At 39.4% G+C, this 19,249-nt stretch overlaps 1 protein-coding gene across 4 annotated transcripts in view; it reads right to left on the bottom strand.

The window, feature by feature from the left end:
• Positions 1–328: 328 nt before the first annotated feature.
• The window catches only part of MYLK (myosin light chain kinase), a 221,525-nt gene continuing 202,604 nt past the window's right edge, over positions 329–19,249 (bottom strand). For all 4 annotated transcript variants that reach the window (XM_075152847.1, XM_075152848.1, XM_075152849.1 and 1 more), the window contains 6 exons: positions 15,838–15,961; positions 7,802–7,954; positions 6,650–6,773; positions 5,314–5,443; positions 4,320–4,439; positions 329–2,472 (listed from right to left, as the gene is read on the bottom strand). In XM_075152847.1, coding sequence (XP_075008948.1) covers positions 2,225–2,472; positions 4,320–4,439; positions 5,314–5,443; positions 6,650–6,773; positions 7,802–7,954; positions 15,838–15,961 — 899 coding nt within the window. In that variant the 3' untranslated portion in view covers positions 329–2,224. The remainder of the gene's footprint in view (positions 2,473–4,319; positions 4,440–5,313; positions 5,444–6,649; positions 6,774–7,801; positions 7,955–15,837; positions 15,962–19,249) is intronic.

Raw genomic sequence — 19,249 nt, 5'->3', positions numbered from 1 at the left:
CTGTCGTGGTGCCCCATCCACATTTGTGTTCATTGTGCAGGATGCGATGAGGCTGGCGACGTGTGGCAGAGCACACAGCTACAACTAGTGTCAGCCCCACGCTGTACCTGACAGTGGTCGGGCAGAGCGGCCTCCGCACAGCGCCAGCCTGCCCTGACGGGGTAAGAGAAGTGCAGCAACACCACAACGATCAAGGAGGTTTCACTGTTGCCACCTCATCCATTTCTGTGCCAAGCAGGTCTCGGGACAGAACAGGAGAAGACCGCTGTTACAATATGCTTAGCCAACGTGAACGCGGTGACGCCTGCAATAGAGTATACAAGGAGCGTGCTTTGTGGTATTATTTATTTAGGAACTGTGAGTAACTACAGCCGTAGCGTTCTCATCTTTGCAATTCTGATGGTTTAACAAACTGGGAGAACATTAGCATATTTTTATTAAGGTACAAAATACACCCCGTTGTTGCCTAAAACATTTTAAAAAACGTGAGAAAAGCTCTGTATGCTCTAAATCAGATTCAAAACCTTTCTGTATAAGGAATTGTGGCAATACTGTGTTTAGTATAAGAAGAGGTTTTTATCAATTGAGAAGGAAAAGACATGCTGGCAATCTGAACTTAGCAACAGAGAGTAAAGCAGTTAAAAACCATTGTGTCATCCACATGAGTTGAGCTTTGAATGTAGAAGAGCAAATCATATGAAACACATACACAACTAGGTAATATCAAACAACCTAAGGTTGATATTGTACACACCTGTATTAAAGTACACTGACTACTTAATGGTGAGGACTTAAGGTAATGGTTTTTTTTAAAAGAGGTAACCTTTGAAATGCAAATGGTTGCATTGTACACACAAAAAGTGGAAAAGAAAAAGAATCACTTTTGGAATGATAAATAGAACACACTGGTTTTGGATTATGCGTATCACCTTGCAGCCTCTGATATTACCTCTGAACAACAACAGAAAAAAAAAAATTAAGAAGTGCCAATACTGTGAAAGGAAAGCAAAGTTACTAAGTCTGAGTGCATTAACCATTTCTGAGAAAAAAAAACGGGTTTTGGATTTTGTTGTTTTGCTTTGTTTTTCTGCATTTTTAAAAAACACAACAGCCTTACTGGTGCAGGTTCAAGACAAAAACAAGACAGTCAAGCTCATAAGGTAGCAATAGGTCCTATATAGATTAAGATTCTTTGGAAACTGCTAAGTATAAAGGAGTTTGTAATCCAGGCTACTATCTTTTTGGCTACTCCAAAAATCTGTGGGAGTTTCCAGCTTATCATCAGTTGAAATCTGTTTTGCAATCACCAAATAAATGCAAGTAAAACTTTAACTAACCTGGGATTCCATTCACACACATAGAAGTCACTGATTGTGCAATAACCTGTTTTTTTCACAGCAGCATATATGTGAATCATAAGTCATTGTTAGACTGACCAGAACAACAGAAAATATTCTCGGTCTTTGTGTTTTCAGTCTGTTTCTTAAGTAGGCAGCTGTAACTGCACTGAAGTGACAGGTTCTGTAAGGGAAAGGTGACAAGGTGTGATGAGCTGGTTAAAAGCAAGACCAGAAGTATCTCGGGAAACCACCTGGATGTTTAACTTTAGCCAGTATTACAACGGCACTAACGGCGCACTGAGAAAGGGCAGTAGTTTGAAGTTAGGGCCGTGAAATTCTGTTTAAAACAAATGGAAAATGAACCATACCAACATACAAATTGCAATGCTGGCTGTGTCAGACCTTCCCTTATAGAAGATACTGCTCGGGGAGCAGCCTGTTTCTTGGGACTGGAGAGATTCACTGCGCGTCTGGCGAACAATTCCTTGTAAAGTAGATCTTGGGGAGCCAACTTAGCTGCAGTTTTGGCTGAGGAAAGTGATGGTATAGAGCAATGAGCTCAGTAAATAGACTGTTTTTCTTTAAGACGTTCAGAATATGACTGTAGACTTGTTTTCCATACATTTGATTTAAAAATAGACTGGGCAACTTAGTTGATGACTTGCTTAAAGTAAATACAATCATGCTAGCAACTTAAAATTGCCTGCTGATTTGAATTAATGCCCATACGTAAAGCAAACAGGTGTCAACTGATCATGCTGAAAAAACAACCCGCCAAAGACCTACATATCACACAAGGTGCTTTTGATAACTTGGTTTTCTGAGCCTTATAAGGAGAGTCTTTAAATATATTTTTTTCAATTGTTTTTTCTTTGAGCCTTGTTTCATTCTTCCTCCTCCTCATCTTCATCTTCTCCTTCTTTTCCCATTGTTTCCACAAGAAGTTCTGCGGTGCACGTGGCTTCCCCAAGGCTGTTAACAGCTTTGCAGGTGTATTTGGCATCATCGTCCCCACATACTTCAGAAATAGTCAAAGAACAGTTCCCATCCTCATCGTAATCTATCTGGAAGTGACGGGACTCCTTGACAGGCTGATCATCTTTGTACCACATTACCTCAGGGTCAGGATAGCCTGCAACAGTGGAGAGAGAACAGCAATTGCAATAAACGAGTATTAACTAATCTGTGATTACTTTAAGCTTTAATTCCACGTCAGTGTATGGACATACCAATATGTTGATATACAAATATTTCATTGAGTTCTATTTAAAATAAAGGTAGATGATCTGAGGCTTTTTTACTTCACATTTACCTGAAACAACTTTATTATGAATAGCAAAAAATTGGGAGTTGGCACTGAGATACTGACTAGATTCCACTTTCCACTACTTTAGCAGTGACTGCAGACAGCTTTTTGTGTGTCTTGGACATCAGCCAGCGAAGGACTCTTCGCCGTATTTGAGGCTTACCTTACGTTGCAGCTTTTGTGGAAACCACAGTTCCCAACACCGAGATTTAGCATTTCACGGGTAAGGTGTTTTGGGCTACAACTACAATTTAATATCCTTCTCGGGTTGCTTTGCTGTGGCTATTCTGAATCTTCCTCCTCCTAATCTTACACACCAGCCTGTCCTGCACAGTGACCATGGCACTCCCATTTCCTATTTGTGTTTGTTAGGATAAGCGAGGGAGTCTAAGAAAAGCATTTTGATTATGCATCTCAACAGGAGTTTTGGAGCCTTTTGTGAAGCAAATGGCTCTGCTATACTCGAAGCATCGAGAGCAGAGCTGTACGATGCATGCTGGAGAACAATCCCTTATACAGTACTCTTGGCTGCTGTAACAGATTGAAGGCTTGTTGTCTCAGCCAAGTTCTGGACTGTGACAGGAGGATGACTTCCCACTGAGCAGAAATAAAGTGCAGGAATCCCTAATACACAACGAACGTTACAGTGATACACTGGAAAGTTTGGAACATCAGCCATGGTAATTCATCTACTTCATTCCATGCAGTACTTATACACCTACCCCTCACGCTGAGCATCCATCAGCAACAATAATCCATCCTCACATCTCCGCTGTGAGGTAGGAAACACAGGCAGTGAAAGAGATTAGGAGCACAGAAACAAACAAGCAGAAGGTCAGTGAGGCAGTTTCTGAACCTCATTTTAAGATTATAAATTGTCTAACTTACACACATGCAGTATGGTACCGACTCCATCCATTTTGTTTTAACAGCTCTTCTCGTCCTAATTTCTAGCTTTCATCTACAGCTGTGATACAGAAGGTTCAATCTCATTGCAGTAGAAGTGCTAGCGGTCTTGGCCTTCAGACTGTTAGGCTGACCGAGCCCAAGCTCCTTAAATACTTTCTCATAAACTTATTCTTTCTATCTGCATATTCCAGTCTGAGTTTTCTTTCTTGAACGCATAAGTTAAAAAAACCAAACAACAATACAGTATTTTCTAGATGTGACTTTTGTAACCAGCGCAATGGTATTATCATTACTTCTCATCCAAATACACTGTTAGGGACTTCTTTGCCTTTAATACAATGTATGTATGGCTTAAAGTTATCTTGAGGTCACCTGAAACTTGTCTGTCATTTCAGACAAGTGACTTCCTACTTATTTTTGGTTTCTGGTTAGCAGTTTCTAAGAGCGTACTCTTGCAATTCGTCCTACTACAATTGCGTCATGTTTTTACTGTTTCTACCCTCAAAAATCACCTTACTGTTCCCACTTGTTAATGATTCACACATTGACTCTTGGAGACTTCTGTTCTATTGCAAGCACAGAACAAGCCCATGAAGCTCCAAATAATTTCTGTTATTGCAACACATTCACGCTGTGACATGCAGATATTGGTAAAGCAAAATGGCACCACCTCAACAATAATACAGAAAAAAAATGAAAGAGTTAAACAGCACAATGCAGAAAGCTGGCAAGGAAGGAAAGAAAGAAACAGATATGCTAAGTACCTTCAATTTTGCAGTCAAATCTAGCAGCACTTCCTTCCACAACCTCTATGTCAAGGATTGTTTTAGTAAAATATGGCTTTACATGGGGCTTTTCTTCAGCCACTTCTTCAAGGAAAGCATCTGGAGGAGAGCGAAGAGATAGTTAATTATTTTACAGGGCATGTTCTCAAAAGATGCATTTTAATTTTTAATTACCAAATGGTAATGAAAGCATCTTTTATTTCACTTAATTCTGTAAGGCTAATGGGACAGTGAGGACGCTAGCTGCTTAGTTTTGTGCCAATCTTCTGCAGCTGGACAAAGATTCAGGCCATAAATAGAATGAAATGAACATGCAGGCCACCATGCTACAAATCATCTTTATTTTTTTCTTGAATTTGTTTCTAACCGAACCTGGACTGTTGCTAGTCAGATGGGTAAACTAGTTCAACTTGTATCAGGCCCACAGTCTATGTGGATATGTCAAAATTACTTGCTTGATTTTCAGAAGTGTCAAACATCTGCACCTCTGATTGCTACACACCACAAATCCACATCTCAAATGGGGACGTACGGGAATAATGTAGACACTTTTTTTTTTTTTCTTAAATGCCCCTGTCTGAGGAGCATGGTTAATGCAGAGTACATGTCTTGGTTACAGCAAGTGTTAATACTTTATTGCTTGCTCGCTTGCATGAGAAGGCAATACATCACTGTAATCTTTGTATAAACATGCATTCCCAAACTGATAGAAAGTGCAGCTGACAAATCTGCCCTTAATTCTTTGGCTTTAAAAAGAGAAGAGTTTACTGCCCATACTTATACTGGGGCATTTTGAGTAGCAGAACAATGTGAGAACAATGAATTTTTGATAGATTTCTTTAAAAAAAAGAAGATAAAAACAGAGAGAGAGCAGGAATAATCAACTCGATGATTGGTCTGTAGCATTTTGCTAAAAGTTTTAGTACAATTGATTCACAGAGAGGTAAAAGTATGGTGCAGCAAAATTCCTTACCTTCGTTCTCTACTTTGTCTGCATTTATAGGGCTGGTAGGTGAGCTCCCAGAGGCCTTCCTCCCACTCATACCAGAAATCATTGCCATGGACGACAGTCTTCCTATTGCTCGGACAGCATGGCCTGTTTTCTAAGACATAACATAAAAGGCTTCTGATCAATCCAATCCAAAAGGCATGTGATTTTCTGTAACAATCGTGCTTCGGACAAATTATCTCGGATCTCTGCAAACCTCGCTGGAATTGTTGGACAAACTGCTTATATATAGCTCTGTTGTTTTAGGAGAGACAGAGCAGGCTGGTCTGAATTACCAAATTTAGTTGCAGATATAAACTTCCCCTGATGAACTCATACCTAAATGAATGTCTCTGTTAGCTGCGGATAAAAAGCACTGTGCGAGAGGAGGGCCAGCAAAAAAGCTATGTCCTGTTTGACTGGAACTTAGCTCTGGTGGCGGACGGCTCTCTCAATAGCCATATGGGCTGGACTGAGTTTCATCAAGGATGAATAACCAGCTAATACGAAATGAATGAGAAAGTACCATCTGCATGATGGAAGCAGACCTCTGACAGGCTCGAGAATCAACCGCCAGGATACTAAAATATGCTCAAACTACACTGACTCCAGTACGGACACTTGTATTTTTGTCCAGCTTGCATAAGCTCCTAAGAAACACGTGCAGTAGAACATAAGAGGAAATATAAGGTAGATTTACATAAATGAATATTTTATAGCCTACTCAAAAGGCTGGATCCACGATTTTATACATCAACTCCCCTAGCTATCAGAATGGCACAGATGGACCTGCTACAACAGTTCCAGCATTAAGAAGAAAGAAGATACGGAGACCAAATACATCAAAGAAAATTATTAAACCAATCTGACTGAATCCATGAGAAGCTTGGTGCTCCAGCAGGACAGAACTACTGGCTTAGGAGAATGAAACTACCACAAAATGAGGTATCTTTAGCGAGGCCAGGCGGATAAGCTTTTCCTTAGCTGTTCAGGTTTGTTAAGGATAACATAATCCCCCAGTCCTCAGAGGCAGGGAGGAGAGATGATCATACCCCCAAAAGAATAGGAAGAACCATACTTAAACTCATATGCCTTTTAGTAGCCTGAGATGGAATCATCACGTGTCACATATATGCAGCCGTGCACCCTCCTACTGCTCGCCCGTAGAAACCAAACCTGCTTTACTGCATGCATACTCTGGCCACACTGGAGTTTTCACCAGCAGCAGAAACCACCTGGCATGACATGTTTCTCAGAATAAACATTAGAAATAAAGAGACTTATTAGGATAACTAGCCCAATTCTATGTCCTCTTCATTACCTGCCATTTTCTTCTGGCCATATATTTCTTCATCCTATCTTTGGAAAGTTTTTTGGCTTCCATGTTTTTGGTGTCTTTTTGCAGCCAAGGATGCTGAAGACATTGAGTACAATTTAAGCGACTCCTGTTTTTATATAAAAAGACTAGTCAGTGTTGCCATTAATGATAGTTGAACCTACCTGCTTTAACATTATTTCGCGCTCTCTTTTCTAAGAGCTGATTTTTCTGTTTCCTAAATTTAGCAACATAGATCACATGGCACTGCTTTCTCAGCCATGCTTACTTCTTAAACTCACTTCCACAATTTCTGTAGGGTTTTTTGAGAGAAAACTGTGCATTTTTAAGTGTTAATAAAACATTATAAAACAAAGCATGAAAAGCTGTATGTTTCAGGCATGGAACACATACAGCAGAGGCACAATGGCAATGATTCAGCTACCTCATGCTGGTAGAACCCTGTCCCAGATCTCCTTCCCTTCACTTACAGAGATTTCCCCTTTCCCACCACTTAATACTCTCCTTCCCTGCAGCACTGAACATTTAACAAAACAAAAATGTCCAAATCTCTAATCAAGCCACACCCATTCTTCACGTTGTTCATGGTACATGGATAAATAACCCTCTGTTCTCCATCCGTCCGATTGCAAACTTATTGGAAAAAGTACATTTTCTCTCCTTGGTTTCTTCAGTCTGCTGTAAACAGGGCTTCCAGCTCTGATTTTTTTTTTTTTCTTGCCCAATTACTAGATTTATAGGAAAGCTGCCTACTCAGAGGTACCGCACTTAAAAGCAACACATGGAAATAAATCTGGCAAAATTGCAACCCATTCAGATCAAGACAGAACATGTCATGCAGGAATCTGTGTCACACAACAGGGAGGATAAGAGTAGTCACACAAAACTTCAGGGTGCATCTTGCCCAAGGGAAGGGAAAAGCAGAATGAGCAGGCGATTAGAAGAAAGCGCTCCATTCAGACCCTGCGCTGTAAAATAAAACGAGAGCTGCACACAGACACAGATGGGCACACAGAGCTCCTTATAAAGTATCGCCAGAGGTGCCTGCGTCAACGTGGAGATTCACAGTGAGGAAACACGAATGACAAGTTCAGCTAAATGCAAACATAGAAAGTGTATCAAGTCCAACAGCTTTACTTCATATCTTTCTTTAGTAGATTGCTGATAAAGTCCTTGGCATCATCAGAGATTTCATCAAAAGCCTCATCATCGAAGTCCCACGTTGCTGAGGTAACATTGGCTAGGGTTTCGTTGTCGTTGTCTCCCATGAAAGGAGAAAGTCCGCTGACCCTGGGGATAGAATAGACAGCCAGACACAAAACAAACAGTGTCAATTTGCAAATTATCAGAGGAGCAAATTAAAATTGTGTGTGACATCTCCTATGCTCTGCAGATCTTTATCAGTAAAAGCTCCCTTTAAAAAAAAAAAAGGACTCAAAGCTAACTACAGATAGTCTTATAGGAAGGAAACTAGAATTTTGACTGCAAAAGTGAAAGGAAAATTTTTGCTGTTTCTTTCTCTTCTCCCAAGACATTTTTGAGAAGAGAACTAGAATTAGGTGAAAGTGGAGCATACTAGTTTGTTAAATGACTTGTCTAGTTCTGCATAAATAATACTGCAATTTTCACACCAAATGCAGTTGAATAGCTTTTTTTTTTCTGGTGCTTTTAGAGTGACTTTGCTGCCTTTACCGTCAAACCAAGTTTTTTTGTACATTTTGTCCATTCTCTCTCCTGCAGAGAGAGCCCGAGAAGAAAGATGCATCATGAAATCATGAAATCCACAGGGCTATTTTGTAAACAAAACCACCCTGAATTATACAGCCAGATAAAACAGTGCTACATCACTGCAGGCTGTGAAGTTATGCAGATGCATCCAAAAGTAATTTGGTCTTTATGTTCTCAATCAGTCATGATGATGCATGAAATGGAAATAATACTCTTTTATAACCTAAGTTGAGCTTCCAAAGCTTTTTACTCAATATAACTGATAAATTGCCAGGGAAAGGCAATTACAGAACATCATGGTGTCATTTTTGCAGAGTATCTTTCTCCAGTTGAGCGTTGTCCTTTATTACACCGTATCTTTGTGCATCCAGATACTTTTGATTCCTGTATATATCACCCTTTCAGTAAAAACTCAGGTGAAAGGTTGCTTATTCCTTAGAATTACAAGTTATTCAGTTTTTCAGGTCTTCTTCCTGGCATGCAATTTACATAATAACCTATTGTTCATGAAATTTTACAGACTTTATTTGCTTTCTCTGTACAATCATGTTAACCAGTTACAATAACCAGTTACATTTCAACAGTAGTACATTTTTTTTACAATATGGAAAAATAAGTAGAACTTATTAGGGTTCTGAAAATACTATATGGATATAATACTATATGAATATTGTGATGCTACTGAATATCACAGCACAGACTAGTAGAAAAAGAGATTGGGATCAAATGAAGTGAGCTAGTAGATTAATAATACTAGTATAATCTCCTCCTCCAAAGTTATTTTGCTACTCTTTTGTTACTAATTGCATTCAAAATCTGATTTGGACTTTGTTCCTAAGGATTTTATTTCTATAAGCAAAGCAGAAACAGACACTATTTGAAGCCTCAGACAAAGCAGATACTAAATCTTTTACCATTTCTGGAAGTTGTGTGCAGTACAGCAGAGTCTAGAATCTTACGTGTGTACTTCAGAAATGCTAGTAATAATACATGAGCTGAAGATAAAAGGTTTGTTTCTTCTCAGGCAGAAAGAGGTAAATCAGAACAGAAGGTACTTGCTGTCTTACTTTCCATTATATGGGGTGCATTCAAATGCAACAGCGAAGCATGACTTTATAAATGTATAAGGTGGCATAAACCCATTTATGAACATATAATAGGCATGAGTTACAGAAAGCTGAAAGATTAACATACCAAAAAATGCTCACATAAAACAACTTTACCATGACTGTTCTCTGTCTTTGACACTTACTTTACTGGAAGAGACAAGGTTTATGCCTGATAGCACTGGAGAGTTGGTATAGCTGCGGCGCAGTGAGAGACTCTGTTCTGCCCTCATGCACATCAGCTGTCACGGCCAGGTAAATCGTTGAAGCAAAATCTCTGTCCTGGAATCCGCAAAGCACTCCTGCAGGGCCTTAAATGTATCTCCACTCCAATATTTAAGCATTTTCCTATTATTTCTGACAATGTCATTGTTCTCTATAATGTTTTAGAAAGTGAAAAAATCTCATCCAGATTGCAGTTCTAAGCTTTGGGTTCCAGATACTGATTGCTAAGTTGTCTCTTTTTTGGCTATGTAGTAAGTACAGTAATCTCTTAGTCAATTCAGTGGCTGCTAAAAAGGCTCACATTTTATACAAATGAAGGGTCTGTGAAGTATTTCTTTAGTTCCCTGTCAATATAGGAGATGCACGTCTTCTCTTCATCCAGTTAAGCTTCCAGAGGACACACTTGGGCAGCCAGAGCCGTAACAATCCCATTTCCCTTCAATACTTGATCGAAGTATGGCAAAGGTGACCTCTGCATAGTATTACCACAAATACGATTGTGCAGCTCTTGTGCCACAGTAGATAATATTTTGGCCTATTTCCAGACAGTAAAGCTGCAGTATTGAGAGATCATTTCCATGCTAAAGAAACTGCTACAGGTACAGAGACATTGCTTCGTGTGGAAACACCAGTGCTCCACACTGCTATAAGAGGCAGTGCTTGTAAAGACATCTAGCTTCCTGGGCAAAGGGATGCTGAATGTCACACACAGCTTTTGAGGGATGGGGATAAATAGAAGGAGATTAAAGAGGAAAAAAAACCTTTGGTTGTTTTGGTTGGCTTTTTTTTTTTTTTTAAGAATTACATGACAGAATCATCTGATAAAATCTTAAATGCCGTGGTAGGATTGACTCATCCCATGCATTTGGTGAATTACCAGATGGGTATCGGTTAAACCTCCACTCACCTTGTCATTTCCAAACACCGTTGTAACAGTACCCATTCAAACGTTTCAATGAACCTATTTTCATATTTCTGAATGTGCTGTTGCAAATTTACAAGGCAAAAATAATTTTCTCTCTCTATCACAGTTTTACACTGTGAATCAGTTGCCTTGTCATGGAAATACTTCTAAGGAGAACTAGATCCTTGTCTATAGTCAGAAAACAAAATCGGGCAACTAGTGTAGATTATAACCAGAAATTCTTATCTTTAGCACAGATTTCACTGACCTAAGTCTTGGTTGTTCATTTCTTAATAGCCATTTAAAGTAATGGCCCAGCCACTCTTTTGACAGATTATGGAAACAATTTCTTTTTGGAATGCTGAAGCTAAGTGATAAAGATGAGCTACCACTCCAGACAATTAATACTGAGCTTACACTGCGAAGTTACTATTAGAGAAGCAGCAAGTTGTTTACTGAAAACATTTTTCCAGCTACTTAACCAGGCATCTTCCTGGCATGTTAAGAACCATTTGTTTAGAAAATCTTTCACAGTTTCCACTTCTAAATAAAGAAGAAAGATATTTTATCCTCTAGAAGTTCCTTAACATTTATTGGTCTGTTCTGACAAAGCTCTGAGTGCAGATTTAGAAATGTTAAGATCAAAAGGGTCCAACGTGGATGCCAGTCTCACTGCCTATGTAACAAACACCATAGCATTTCACTTGGAAATCTTTGCATTAAGACTGCCACTAATCCAGGAAAGATGAGTTTGCTGCACTTAAAAAGTCAGACTCTGAGCATTCCTCTGCAAGCAGTGCTTGCAACAGCTACTGGTTTGGGCTGATGACTCTGAGCTCTTCCTTACAGTCTTTGCATTGCATTAGCAGTGGAAAAAATAACAGATCTCAGTATGAAGAGCACTATCTGCTTCTGATAAACCTGTGCAGGTCATGTCAAATAAGCACATGATAATGCCTGCACCCTGGAGATCATGTAGTAATTTAATTCTTTTACAAGTGAAATAAAACAAGTAAATAGTCTCAGGCTACTTTGTGGGGGACACCCATCCACTGGACAAAACCACCTTTTCCTTAGCTGAGGGCTGACTGATTCCCACACTGGTCGTCTCAAGGAAGAAACAGACCACTGAACCCACGTAAAGGAAGACAGCTCATTGCTGAAGCAAGGGTGTTACTCTGTGCTCATCCTTGTTTTATGTGCCCAGTGGATTAATGAGGATTCACTATTTGCCAGTGCCTCTGAACAAATAACTCATTTTCTTTTGAGCAGTACAGTCATGACATTAACGCCCTCCTAACTTGCTTTATTGAAAGAACAAGGAGTGCTCTCTCATCTTTATATTAAGGAGGCTTAAATTTTTAGTACAACATGGAGCCAAGTGTAAGCCAGCAGCGTGTCTTGCCTTATCAAAGTCCCAAGTCAGCACACCCAAAAGATGAACGATGCCGAAAGATCTTTCAACCAACCCAAACTGCCAAACAAGGGAGGAATAACAGCAGTGATGAATAACACAATAGATAAAAAGGAAAGGGAATGTTTGAAGAATCAGAGTGCGTGTTATTAGGAAGGTGCTGAAGGAAAAGTGTATACAGCAAGATCAAATATGATATTAAAAAACAGCTTAAGATACAGCATATTAAAAAATCATTAATTGACAGAGATCAACTCTGAAAAGATATACACTGCCTGACACTGATAAAGCAAGAAGAGCTAACGGAAAGCAAGCAGAAGTTTGAATCAGCCACAGCCAGTTCCTCACTGAAACTAGTCAGATTCTACAGTGACAGAAGGAAAAGGGCTATCCACTTTCAGTGTATGTACAGGCAGTGCTGAAATCTTAGACCGAAATTTGGTTTGGAATAAAAATAGAATGAGAAGTTGTTTCAGATTACTAAATATTGGAAACACTGGCTATCCAAATGGATCATCAGAAGAGAAATAGAAAAAACAACAAACAAATTCAGCAATGCCCAGAAGAATAAACGGGACAGAAAGAGCTGGAAGGAATTCAGAAGGTTTAACCTTCATTAGATAAAGATTATTGTAAATGCAAAAAGAAACACTGAAATAGACATAAATGGAGATACACAAGCTATAATATTTGTGGCCTGTTACTTCAAAGGCAATAGATCAGCTTAAGTATGTGGGACAGTACTGTGATGCAGAACAGGACAGAGAACAAGATAAAAGTGGAAGATAAAAAACATGAGGTGGAGAATACAAACAGGGAAATTTAAGGAAGAACAAAGACTGATGAAGAGACAGGACTGAATAAGTTATCCAGAAAGATTAAAAGGATTTAATGTGTACCTTAGAAATGTGGAAAGGGAACCCATGAGCTGTAGGATGGAATTAAGTCAGTCATGCCATAAGGAAGACAGATGCAGCATCCCAACAGAGAGTGCGGTATCTGTACTTACGCCTGCTTAGCAGAAGGCTAGGAGAGAGATCTTGCTGCAGAATTTTGGAGGAGCGTGGTCACCCTGTTTCCTACTTGAGATTACATCCCACCATTTATTCTTCTGCAGGGAAGACCCTTCACCCACCGAGATCTCTTTAGCAGCTCTTTGCTAAACCTGATTTGTGTTCATTGTTGTACAGGACATAATGGACACATAGTCTCTTTCTAGGCAGGTTACAGGTCTCTCAACACTCTAGAATCCTACCTTAAAAGAGGTGTTATGTCAAGTCATGCAATAGCGTGCTCCCTGCTGCTTCACTTAGGACATGTGATGGACACAGTAGCTTTGGGCCATCAGCTGCTTGCAGCAGACCTGTCCTCAAGTCCAGTGCTGCTGCAGTGCTCACCCCTTCCTTCATGGCCCCGCTCACCATGTCAGGGCGAGAGGGAATGCAAATACTGTTATGAGCACAGTGATGGTATGAGAGACAGACACCAAATGAGTGAGTGTTACACTTTGTGCATGAGATTTGGCAGTTCTGAGCTTATAATCAAAACAGGAAAGCAGAGCTACAACTGAAGAGAGATGCAGTTCTCAATGACTTTTGTTTGCATTCTGTAATGATGATGTGATGGTCCGTTTTGGATAATGGCTCATAGTTGAGAGTCTGCAAAAATAGCTGCGCTTTAAAGAAGTGAAGATTGGGAGCCTGTCACTCTGGGGTGGAGAGGGAAAGTCCAAGTGATGACTCACAGGTCTTCCCTAACTTCTATTACTTTGTTCTGTTTGCAAGAAAGACAAAAGCTAATTATTACTGTTAATCATTATTGCAGCAATAGCTAGGCATAAAGAAGATTTTCGTTGCGTTTGGGTAATGTAATTTACCCTCATGTGGAGTTAAATAAGCTTAAAGACACCTTAGCAAACAAGTAATTTCATAATATATTTCACAAGTATATCAGGTCAAGTGTAACACCACCCCAATCCCATCAGCCGAACATTACAGCATCCAAATATCTTGCTTCTGGTGGCAGAAACTGGGCAGAAACTTCCCAGAGAAACTGGGAAGAAGCAGTTCTGCCGCTTTGGCAGAATGTCTTTGGCAAGACATTTCACCTTTTCTCCATCTGTTTCACCTGCTCCCTTTGCCTTGTCTACTTAGACGATGACGGCGTTCTCCAGCACGTACCGTATTGGAGCAGCAACCCTGGCTGCGTGCCTTAGGAGCACACACAACTGCTATCACCGATTTTTGCCTCGGTTGTCTGACATGTCACCGCTTATACTGCAAACGCACGAAAACTCACATTTGTTTGATAACAAATGACAGCAAAAGACGTTAAACCCCCCAAATGTGCGTGTCAGGCTGTGGCTGATGTCTTGTTCCTTAGGGTGTAAGAGGCCTCTAGGGGGCAATGCAGCATTGATGTAACTGGGGGGGTTTCCATTGCTGCGCAGGCAGTCTGGGATCTCCGTACGGCTCTGCCAGTGCTCTGTAACTAAGGAGGCCTCAAAAGCTAGAGGAATAAATGAATTTGTCATCTGAGTACTGCGTGTGTGGTCTACATTATTTGAACTACAGAATGATCCAAACGAGCTTTCAAGATCTAGAAAGAAATGCTGGAAGTGAATGGAAAATAAAGGTCCTGTAAATAAACTGGCAAAGCAAAGTGACCTTGAAGAGTATAGTACACTTCACATAAGAAACAGAAGATAACAGAAATATTCAGAGTTTTTGCTGGGAGTAAGAGAGTTGATGTAGTAGCTTTTGCACAGGACAAGAAAGAAAATTATGTTGCTTAGTTTGGAAATGAGAAGAGTATGAGAACAAGTGTAGGCTGACAAGGCAAGGAGAATCACAGAAAGACTGAGTAAAGATGAGGCAAACAACTGTGCATTGCCAGGTGTCAAGAAAGAGGGTAGCCAGGGAGGAGGGGGCTTTTAAAAAAGAAAGTAAGGTATTGAGAGAAGCCTTTTAAAAGAATGAGTGCAAAGCTGATCTGCCATTTACTTACTATTGAAACTGGAGCGAGGGAGGAAGAACCGTGCTCCAAACTGAGCTTCTCTTTACATTTGTTTATATGGCATCAAATGTGTAAAGTCACGGTTGGAAAAAGATCACTTGCTGTTCTAGGCAGGGAGATCCTATTTCCATATATATTTCTCTAGACCCATTGAACTTCATAATCACGTGTTATCAAATCACATATAAAGATCAAATCAAATACCGAAATATGTAACCAAGAGCTGCAACCAACCGTCCTCTAAAATATTTCCATGAGCTTGATCCATGCTGCTTATAAAATGTATTTATCCAGTGGTTTCTGCTTAGTAATAAATTAAAATGCACTGTGAGCAGATACGGTAATGCTGGGATACTTTAGTCTGTCCCACGAGGGATACAATCTGAATAAGACGACCCCAAAATTTCACAAAACTTTTCTCTCTTGGGAATAAAAGAATGAAAATTATTGGTTATTAGTACATTTCTCTTTAACATCTGGGGAGAAAAAATAGTTTAAAGTTAATAATAAAGTACTGTCACATTGTCTTTTTAAATGAGATGAAGCATTGCTGGTTTATGATGTAAGATGTACAGCACTAAATGGCTGAATTTCCAGAACTGCTAGTTCTGCAGTTTACTGATTACACCCTTCAGAGAACAAAGAATTTTTATTAAACATGCTGGAGCTTCTAATTAGAATACAAAAGGCCTGAAAATTGGAGAAGAATTCAAAAGTTGATGGAAATTTCATATGTTCAGCAACTGTCAGTATTTGTGTTAAGAATAGCAAAGGTACTCACAAAATGTAGCAGATAACTCCTATACTCCACATATCTGTTTCATATCCAATAGGTTCATAGTTTATAACTTCTGGAGCCACAAACTCAGGGGTCCCAAAGAGAACTTTCAGAGAACCTGCATTTTCTGTGAAGAATGAAAGAGAAAACCATTAACTGCTGCATGCAGATTTTTAAAAACAATTATTCCCCAGTAAGAGGAAACCCAGTTTTGTCCTCGTATTTGTGATTTTGTTAAAGATCCTTATCAGAAAAAATAAATAATGCCTCAACTGCTATTTTCTTAGCTGATACATATATAGCAATAAAGAATTATTTATTAAGCATCCTCAAGCACACAGCACATAATAAGAAGGTTCCTATTGCAAGGAGTTTCCACAAGACTAAGTCTAAGAAAGAAGAGAACTTTTAGTGTTTAATTCAGATTTGGATGTCCTGAAGTACAAAGTGTTTGAGCCTCCATCACTTTAGCAGTTGCACAAGAGGTCTTCAGGATTCCAGAGTTAGAAAGAAGTTGAAGTTTTCACAAATTATCTAAGATTTATCAAAGCTCAGGGATCTGCTCAGGGATTCTACCATAAAGAGAAACAGTAGTGATAAAATTATAATAATAAGAAATAACTATTTTAATCCAACACATTTTTTATAGTTTAAACAGGAAAGAAAATCAATACTGGGTTGCATGTCTCTGAAATTTGAAGTGGCACAGGTCGGTGGTGAAACAAGAAAAGCAGATGACATGCACCTGTCAGATCACTACCTTGTCAGTAAACTGGCTTTAAGGCTGCTCTTAAAACCAGGCTTGCCTACAAGCATACCTGTGGAGCTCCAAAGCAGTGAAGGGGGACCACAAACGCTTGGTCATCAGCTGCTACTCCAAATTTCTATTCAGCTGGCCTGCAGCACAGGTGTTCTACATTTGGCTCTGCTTAAACACGATGTGGATGCTTTTAAAATGAGTTATGATGAAGCTACTGCTAGCCATATGAACCGAAAGAATGAAGCCATGGGACACATGAACTTGCTCTTCATCTTTCTTGTGCTGACCACCAGTATTGCTCTACTGGAAAATACAGGGATTAAGGTAGAATAACAACCTGTATAGAACCTAGTACTGCCAGTTTATGCTGCCAGTGTGCAGCTATGAGTGGTATGTGTAACTTCTGGTCATAGTGTGACATACAACACAAGTCATTTAGATAGAACTTATTAGGCAAATCTTAATGGACTCATTTTCATTGATGCTTATTCTAAATAGGATGGGAAGAAGAAGAAAAGAATAAGCAAGGTCAGGAAGGAAGGGAACTAAAGAATAGATCAGAGATTGGAGAAAAAAACAATCCCAGTAAAAAATTTGTATTATAAAAGTATAAAAATGTCGGGAAATAAATTGTTTCTGACTTGAAACAGGCTTGGATTTAGGTTGAGAAACTCTTGTCTAGTCTGCACATGTGCCTGAGCAATCAGTGTTTGCATTAAGTCAGATTCATTGCATTACATTTATCTTTTGTGCAAGAGTAGCATCCAGATTAGGCACAGTAGGATGACACAGTGAGGAACCATCCCTCTCCCAAAGAGATTACCATCTAAACAAAACATGTATGAATGGAAAGAAAAACAGATGTAACAGATTCCAATCCTACTCCTGTTAAGGTTACCACAAGTACAGAGATTTTGAGCTCTATGATCAAGAGAAAAGCTTAAAAAATCTCAAACAACAGCAGATCAAAGTTTTGAGAAGACTACAACAGAAGCTACTTGTCCACAACACTGAATCATTACAGAATATTTTTATTTACCAGAATTTCCACTACCAAGTTTTGCAACATAAATGCTGATCCCAATACTGACTCCACACCTACAGTCATCTCCACTGAAAGCTGTTAAGTCATTTCATAAAATGTAATCATACACCTAAGTTAGTACTCTTTTGAGGTATGCAAATCCCCAACTTACCAAATGAGAATTGAAAGATATATGGGATTAATAACTTGCTTAAGGATTGAACACCATGCGTGAGGCAGCTTTTAAGTGCTACTACTTAATTCACTCACAGTCGTGCCAGTTTCCCATTTTAAATGCTGTGAAACCCTTTTTGCTCTGCTCAGGTACGGTGATAGTAAATTAATTGCAGAAACCTCATTTTCACATGTTATCCCTGCTTTCAGAGACCCATCCATGCAGAAAGTACCAATTTCTAGAGACAGAAACAGACAGAAGAATGCCTGGGAGCAGCCCCAGGAAATCACCTAGATCCTCCCACGCAAGTTCACTGACATCAAGACCTTCCTGCCAGATGCCTGACTAGCCTTTAAAAAGCACATTCTAAAGCTATTCCACAACATCCCTTCACTCACGTAACCAGAGTTTTCTTACCCCAAAAGGTAGGATCCTTTTCTTCATATCCAACCTAAACTGACGTAGCCTAAAACAAGGGCAATGTCTTCTCCACAGTGGCAATGAAGAGTGAGAGATCACCCTTCCTTTTCCAAGCACAAACGGGAAACCTAAGATCCCATTTTCCCATTTGCCTTCTTTGTAAGGCCAACACCTACATTTTTTTCCAACTGTCCTTATGAAAAATTACTGAAATTTGTCACAAAGAACCTATTTTCTAAAAGCTTCATCATGATCGTCCAAATCTCAGGCTCAGATTTTCACATCCAAGTTTGGAGGCTTTTCTGTGCACTGTGTAAACTACCACGAGCCACTGTGTATGCAAAAGGCTGGTGTATGAAATGTGGTGCCCATAGGTCAGAGAAATGTTTTTTTGAAAACATGGCACTTGAGTGCAAGCATACAGTGTGAAACAACTGATACAGCATTTTCTGTGTATAAAAGAAAAAAGAAAAGAATAAGACCTTTTCTATGCAATAATATGTCAAATCTTTATCCAGATGTTTACAAGCTTAGTACACAAGTAGGATCTGTGTTTGGATATCCCTTAGTTCAGATAGAAAGCTGACAAGCTAGCTGGAAACTGTTGCCGACACTGTGTATAATCAACTGATTAAAAAAAAAAATCTTTACAGTACTCAAAACCCATTCTCTTTTCTCCTCAAGAAGTTTATCTTAAACGATTTTCTACATGTGTTCCTCAGCACACCAAAAAAGGTCAGGAAAAGATCCCACTGGAGCTTTGGTATTTCCTGACAGTGTAAGAGAACTAATTAGCTGCAGAGGATGACTGCAGAAGGAGCTGATTCTAATTTCTTTAGAACCAAGTAAAACATTGAATATTTAGAGGCATTAGTTTGCACTAGTTACAGAAAGTTAAAAGTAAGTCTCAGAAGTTGAAGTGCAAAATCAGCCACTGTTCCCTTCAGCAGACCCTTGGTTGAGCGGTTTCTGCTCAATCAGGGTCAGGTCCATAGTATGAGGGCTCCAATCCCACATCTATCAAAAGCCAAAGTGA

Source organism: Calonectris borealis, chromosome 6 (genome assembly GCF_964195595.1).
Source record: "Calonectris borealis chromosome 6, bCalBor7.hap1.2, whole genome shotgun sequence".
NCBI lineage: Eukaryota > Metazoa > Chordata > Aves > Procellariiformes > Procellariidae > Calonectris > Calonectris borealis.
Note: the sequence above shows the minus strand (reverse complement) of the source record. Positions and strands in the feature narration are given on the sequence as shown.